The following is a 7,500-nucleotide window of genomic DNA, read 5'->3' on the forward strand; positions in this document are numbered from 1 at the left end:
TGTGTGTAAGAGTACTACATGTGTGTAAGAGTACTACATGTGTGCCAGTAGTATTGCATGTGTGTAAGAGTACTACATGTGTGTAAGTAGTACTACATGTGTGTCAGTAGTACTACATGTGTGTAAGTAGTACTACATGTGTGTCAGTAGTACTACATGTGTGTAAGTAGTACTACATGTGTGTAAGAGTACTACCTGTGTGTAAGAGTACTACATGTGTGCCAGTAGTATTACATGTGTGTAAGAGTACTACATGTGTGTAAGAGTACTACATGTGTGCCAGTAGTACTACATGTGTGTAAGTAGTACTACATGTGTGTCAGTAGTACTACATGTGTGTAAGTAGTACTACATGTGTGTCAGTAGTACTACATGTGTGTAAGTAGTACTACATGTGTGTAAGAGTACTACCTGTGTGTAAGAGTACTACATGTGTGCCAGTAGTATTACATGTGTGTAAGAGTACTACATGGGTGTAAGAGTACTACATGTGTGTAAGAGTACTACATGTGTGTCAGTAGTACTACATGTGTGTAAGTAGTACTACATGTGTGTCAGTAGTACTACATGTGTGTCAGTAGTACTACATGTGTGTAAGTAGTACTGGTAGTACTACTTAAGATAAAAAGTCAGATTTAATTGACAACAAATGACATTAAAGTCGCACTAGCGGCGATGATGGCTCCGCCTCCTGCACGGCCATGTTTTCTGCTGCGTTTTGCGGCACCAACGACGCTCAGTAATTCACAGTTGACGATTGTGTAGTTTGCGACTCAAATAGTTGTTTGTCCTGACAAACTGCCAGATCGTGCTGAACGCAGACCTGAGCAGGGAGAAAGAGAGAGCCTCTGTGACCCGGCTGCACCCCCTCCTCCCTGTACCTCCGTCACCTAGCAACAGAGATGCTAATGCTAACGCTAATGCTAATCAGCGTTAGCATTAGTGTTAGCATTAGCAATTTACTTTTGCAAATACTGAAAAAAAGTACAAGGTGTACAAATGTCTAAAGTAACAGCCCCTAAGACGGTGAACGTGATCGTAAAGAGGTCAAACTTGTTGAAATGGGGTAAAGTGTCAGTGATGGCGGGCGGGGCCCCCGGCACCTGTCTGGATTTGAATGTGGCCCTCAGGGGAAATAATTGCCCACCTCTGTCCTAGAACCTCATGATACGACACGAATCCCGATGCTCTTGATACGATACGATTCATGGAAATCCCTTAAAACCAGTGTTAAAAGTTTATTAAAATTATGTTTTGATTAAGTCAACACACAAATGCAGTATATTTGTATATTGATATATTTATATATTTGTACCATGAATAAATATTGTCTGTTGTTTTGCCACACACAAACACAGGCCCCTCGTCCTCCCAGTGTGTAACCTGAGAAATGCCAGGTCCCTGGGTCTATAGTGTGTGTGTGTGTGTGTGTGTGTGTGTGAGTGTGTGTGTGTGTGTGTGTGTGAGTGTGTGTGTGTGTGTGTGTGCGTCTGTGTGTGTGTGTGTGTGTGTGTGTGCGTCTGTGTGTGTGTGTGTGAGTGTGTGTGTGTGTGTGTGTGTGAGTGTGTGTGTGTGTGAGTGTGTGTGTGTGAGTGTGTGTGTGTGTGTGTGTGTGTGTGAGTGTGTGTGAGTGTGTGTGTGTGTGTGTGTGTGTGTGTGTGTGTGCGTCTGTGTGTGTGTGTGTGTGTGTGTGTGTGTGTGTGTGTGTGTGTGTGTGAGTGTGTGTGTGTGTGTGTGAGTGTGTGTGTGTGAGTGTGTGTGTGAGTGTGTGTGTGTGTGTGTGAGTGTGTGTGTGTGAGTGTGTGTGTGTGTGTGTGTGTGTGTGTGCGTCTGTGTGTGTGTGTGTGTGTGCGTCTGTGTGTGTGTGAGTGTGTGTGTGTGTGTGTGTGTGTGTGAGTGTGTGTGAGTGTGTGTGTGTGCGTCTGTGTGTGTGTGTGTGTGTGTGTGTGTGTGTGAGTGTGTGTGTGTGTGAGTGTGTGTGTGTGTGTGTGTGTGAGTGTGTGTGTGTGTGTGTGTGTGTGTGTGAGTGTGTGTGTGTGTGTGTGTGTGTGAGTGTGTGTGTGTGTGTGTGTGTGTGAGTGTGTGTGTGTGTGTGTGTGTGAGTGTGTGTGTGTGTGTGTGTGTGTGTGTGAGTGTGTGTGTGTGTGTGTGTGTGTGAGTGGGTTAGAAGCCACTAGAGGGGGCTAAAGATCAGAGAAAGTACTTTAAAGGACACATATGCTTTTTTTGTCTTAAGCGGTCAAACACAAACACAAACATTAAACACAAACAGGCTCAGGACGTGTAATTTTCTGTATCCTATAGTTTTCCTTCTTTTGACTTCACATACAACATATGTAAAGAGCTGTAAATAATCGATATTTTTAACAGAGCATAAGTTTTTCACAGGTTATATTTTTTCCACTATAACAAATACCTTTTGATCAAATACTGTATATTCTTCCTCTTCTTCTTCTGTGTTTTATGGCGGTTGGTAAGTGTAGTTCCATCGTAGACTTTAATCATTAGACTTTAGACTTTATTCCCTCAGAAACGTTTCCCCGACATTATATTTGTCGTTGTAAACACAGTTCTTTATAGATGACATCACGCACCATGTGACCGTGGGCCGGCCCACTTTGGACATGTGACTAAAGTTTAAATCTGAAACGACCGTCTCGGTTTGTCCTGCTGAAGGCTGAACTGCTGAAAGGTGTCGTTTTATCCCTTTGTGCCGCGAGAGGCTTTTAAAGAACCTTTTGAGCTTTTCGAGTGCCTCAGCGTATAATACTTGTACTTGTACTTGTACTTGTACTTGTACTTGTACTTGTACTTGTACTTGTACTACTATTTAAAGATGTTGTGCTGCCGTTACGTTTAGACTCATCATGTACTCACTGGCTTGCCGTGCTTTGTCCTTGTAGGTGGTGGACAGCTCGTCGTTGACCGCGCCCTCCTGGGGCCCGACCATGGGCACCAGCTGGCCCCGCGACACCAGCATCAGCGCCTCTTTGGCCCGCTCCGGGGACACCAGCGGGGGGCAGGTCAGCGGGGGGCCGGCCAGCGCCACGCCCGCCCCGGAGCCCGCCGCCTCCTGGAAGCCGCTGTCACCCTCGCCGTCGCCCTCGCCCAGGCCCAGGTCGGGGGCCGGGGAGAGCGTGCGGGGGGTCAGGGTGTGCGGGGTCAGGGTGGGAGGCGTGTGCGTCGGGGTCTCCCAGTCCGGCGGCAGGGGCTGGTAGACGAGCTCGCGCTTCGGGACGCCGACGGTGTACGGGACGTCCCACTGGGTCACCGCGGCGTCGGGGGCACTTTCATATCTGCGAAAAACACATCGAGATTACCGTATTTTCCGGACTATAAGTCGCACCTTTTTCATAGATTTTTTATTTGTTATTCTTATATGTATACTCATATACTTATACTCCAATGCGACTTATATATGTTTTTTTCTTCTCTATTATGCATTTTTGGGCTGGTGCGACTTATAGTCCAGAAAATACTATATAATTTTTCTGAAAACTTGCAATACTTTTACATTGAGCTGGATTATATTATAGTCCACTGTACCTCTGACCCGCCCCCTGCACCTCTGACCCGCCCCCTGCACCTCTGACCCGCCCACTGCACCTCTGACCCACCCCCTGCACCTCTGACCCGCCCCCTGCACCTCTGACCCGCCCCCTGCACCTCTGACCCGCCCACTGTACCTCTGACCCGCCCCCTGCACCTCTGACCCGCCCACTGCACCTCTGACCCACCCCCTGCACCTCTGACCCGCCCCCTGTACCACTGACCCGCCCACTGCACCTCTGACCCGCCCCCTGCACCTCTGACCCGCCCCCTGCACCTCTGACCCGCCCCCTGCACCTCTGACGCGCCCCCTGCACCTCTGACCCGCCCACTGCACCTCTGACCCGCCCCCTGCACCTCTGACCCGCCCCCTGCACCTCTGACCCGCCCCCTGCACCTCTGACCCGCCCCCTGTACCACTGACCCGCCCCCTGCACCTCTGACCCGCCCCCTGCACCTCTGACCCGCCCCCTGCACCTCTGACCCGCCCCTGCACCTCTGACCCGCCCCCTGCACCTCTGACCCGCCCACTGTACCTCTGACCCGCCCCCTGCACCTCTGACCCGCCCACTGTACCTCTGACCCGCCCCCTGCACCTCTGACCCGCCCACTGCACCTCTGACCCGCCCCCTGCACCTCAGCGGCAGGACTCACCCGCTCATCTCGGACGTCTCCTCCTCGTTGTGGTCGTCATGGCGAGCGGGGGAGCGGGCGTGCGGCGAGGTCCTGCGCTGGCGCCGGGGCACCAGCGCCTGGGCGGTGTCGGCGTCGCTGTCCGTCTCGCCGTAGTACGCCTCGCTGTCCGGGGGGGACGTGACGCCGCCCGCCAGGGGCCGGGCCGAGGGGCCGTTCGTCTGGAGGACGTCCATGGGCGGGGACAGCATCCTGGAGGGGACCAGGACGTCCAGGGGCGGGGACAGCATCCTGGAGGAGGAGGAGTGGAACCCGGAGGTCGGCCTGAGGACAAGGACAGAGTGTGATTGATGTGTCGTTGTCCCACCGCAACTTTTACAATTTTACTGACGTCGTGAAATCAAAATTATTTAATTAATGTCGCATTGTTTTGGAAATAAGACAATTATAATATTTAATGTAATAAGTTAAAAATAAAGTGGTGTAGAATAGAGAGATATTTCTGCACTTTTGTGGCTCATTTTATGCTTCGTTCATGTTCTGCGCAACATTTGAGAGACATTTACGGACACATTGGAGCGCGTTCGCGTACCATAGTTTGAGAACCCTCGATCTGGACCATCAGGAGCGACACTCGGGTGTAAAGTGATCCTCTGTGACTGTGTGAAAGTGTAAAACCTGACAGTGTGAGGCTAACTGAGGCTAACTGAGGCTGCACAGCTAGCATTAGCCTTTGAAATGAAAGATATAATAATATGTAAAGGACTTTTGGCACCAACGCTGTATAAATCCAATTATTTTGACTCTTCGTTAGCGTCTGGACTGACGATCACGGCGTTTTCGTGGCGTCAGGTCAATGGGATAAATGGCCTAATCTAAATGATGAAAGCCCCCCCTACAGCCCCCCCTACAGCGCCCCCTACAGCCCCCCCTACAGCCCCCCCTACAGCGCCTCCTACAGCCCCCCCTACAGCGCCCCCTACAGCCCCCCCTACAGCCCCCCCTACAGCGCCTCCTACAGCCCCCCCTACAGCGCCCCCTACAGCCCCCCCTACAGCCCCCCCTACAGCGCCTCCTACAGCCCCCCCTACAGCGCCCCCTACAGCGCCTCCTACAGCCCCCCCTACAGCGCCCCCTACAGCCCCCCCTACAGCGCCTCCTACAGCCCCCCCTACAGCGCCCCCTACAGCCCCCCCTACAGCGCCTCCTACAGCCCCCCCTACAGCCCCCCCTACAGCGCCTCCTACAGCGCCCCCTACAGCCCCCCCTACAGCGCCCCCTACAGCCCCCCCTACAGCGCCCCCTACAGCGCCCCCTACAGCGCCCCCTACAGCCCCCCCTACAGCCCCCCCTACAGCGCCTCCTACAGCCCCCCCTACAGCGCCCCCTACAGCGCCTCCTACAGCGCCCCCTACAGCCCCCCCTACAGCGCCCCCTACAGCGCCCCCTACAGCCCCCCTACAGCGCCTCCTACAGCGCCCCCTACAGCCCCCCTACAGCGCCTCCTACAGCGCCCCCTACAGCGCCCCCTACAGCGCCTCCTACAGCGCCCCCTACAGCCCTCCCTACAGCGCCTCCTACAGCGCCCCCTACAGCGCCCCCTACAGCGCCCCCTACAGCCCCCCCTACAGCCCCCGCTACAGCGCCTCCTACAGCGCCTCCTACAGCCCCCCTACAGCGCCTCCTACAGCGCCCCCTACAGCGCCCCCTACAGCGCCTCCTACAGCGCCCCCTACAGCCCTCCCTACAGCGCCTCCTACAGCGCCCCCTACAGCGCCTCCTACAGCGCCCCCTACAGCGCCCCCTACAGCGCCCCCTACAGCCCCCCCTACAGCCCCCGCTACAGCGCCTCCTACAGCGCCTCCTACAGCGCCTCCTACAGCGCCTCCTACAGCCCCCCCTACAGCGCCTCCTACAGCGCCCCCTACAGCCCCCCCTACAGCCCCCCCTACAGCGCCTCCTACAGCCCCCCCTACAGCGTCCCCTACAGCGCCTCCTACAGCGCCCCCTACAGCCCCCCCTACAGCGCCCCCTACAGCGCCCCCTACAGCCCCCCTACAGCGCCTCCTACAGCGCCCCCTACAGCCCCCCTACAGCGCCTCCTACAGCGCCCCCTACAGCCCTCCCTACAGCGCCTCCTACAGCGCCCCCTACAGCGCCCCCTACAGCGCCCCCTACAGCCCCCCCTACAGCCCCCGCTACAGCGCCTCCTACAGCGCCTCCTACAGCCCCCCTACAGCGCCTCCTACAGCGCCCCCTACAGCCCTCCCTACAGCGCCTCCTACAGCGCCCCCTACAGCGCCCCCTACAGCGCCTCCTACAGCGCCCCCTACAGCCCTCCCTACAGCGCCTCCTACAGCGCCCCCTACAGCGCCTCCTACAGCGCCCCCTACAGCGCCCCCTACAGCGCCCCCTACAGCCCCCCCTACAGCCCCCGCTACAGCGCCTCCTACAGCGCCTCCTACAGCGCCTCCTACAGCGCCTCCTACAGCGCCTCCTACAGCCCCCCCTACAGCCCCCCCTACAGCCCCCCTACAGCGCCTCCTACAGCGCATCCTACAGCCCCCCCTACAGCCCCCCCTACAGCCCCCCTACAGCGCCTCCTACAGCGCCCCCTACAGCCCCCCTACAGCGCCTCCTACAGCGCCCCCTACAGCGCCTCCTACAGCCCCCCCCTACAGCCCCCCCTACAGCGCCTCCTACAGCGCCTCCTACAGGTCGGACGACGCATTGAACGAAAATGCAGTTACAATAAATACATTTAACATTTTGCTAAAAAATTATACAATTTTTTTTCCAGAATGGCATTTATTTAAGGTTTATAATTGTACTTCCTGGTTGTAATTGATGACATCACATGAAATGACCTAAATTACCACAAAACTGGCACAAAACTCAACTAAAGTCATTTTCTTTTTAATTTGACAACTACAAATATATGAAAGTGAATTCATGTTTAGAGAGTCAAAAAAGCATAAACGGGAGCGAGCGTCCCAGGTGTGATGTCACTTCCTGTCATTTTCTTTGGACGACCCTAAACTAAACTAAACTAAATGCACCTTTACGGCTCTTTTAGCTTCACCTAAACTGGGACGTGTGACTGGATGGACTGAGTTTTGGTTCTTTTGGCGCAGTGACCGTTGCCCCTGCCCTTTGACCTCTGACCTCTCGGCCCTGAGTGTTAGCGCTGCCCTCTGACCTCTCGGCCCTGAGTGTTAGCGCTGCCCTCTGACCTCTCGACCCTGAGTGTTAGCGCTGCCCTCTGACCTCTCGACCCTGAGTGTTAGCGCTACCCTCTGACCTCTTGACCCTGAGTGT

At 55.1% G+C, this 7,500-nt stretch overlaps 1 protein-coding gene across 1 annotated transcript in view; it reads right to left on the minus strand.

Moving 5' to 3' along the window:
• Positions 1-7,500, minus strand: part of LOC140355594 (synaptopodin 2-like protein) — a 27,022-nt gene that overhangs the window by 13,103 nt on the left and 6,419 nt on the right. The window contains exons 3-4 of the mRNA XM_072440254.1: positions 4,204-4,506; positions 2,878-3,296 (exon numbers count right to left, since the gene is read on the minus strand). Of these exons, the coding sequence (XP_072296355.1) occupies positions 2,878-3,296; positions 4,204-4,506 (722 nt within the window). The remainder of the gene's footprint in view (positions 1-2,877; positions 3,297-4,203; positions 4,507-7,500) is intronic.

The sequence above is a fragment of the Eucyclogobius newberryi genome, unplaced genomic scaffold (assembly GCF_026437365.1).
Source record: "Eucyclogobius newberryi isolate DKJ021-1_F unplaced genomic scaffold, fEucNew1.0.hap1 SCAF_118, whole genome shotgun sequence".
In the NCBI taxonomy this organism is placed as follows: Eukaryota; Metazoa; Chordata; class Actinopteri; order Gobiiformes; family Gobiidae; genus Eucyclogobius; species Eucyclogobius newberryi.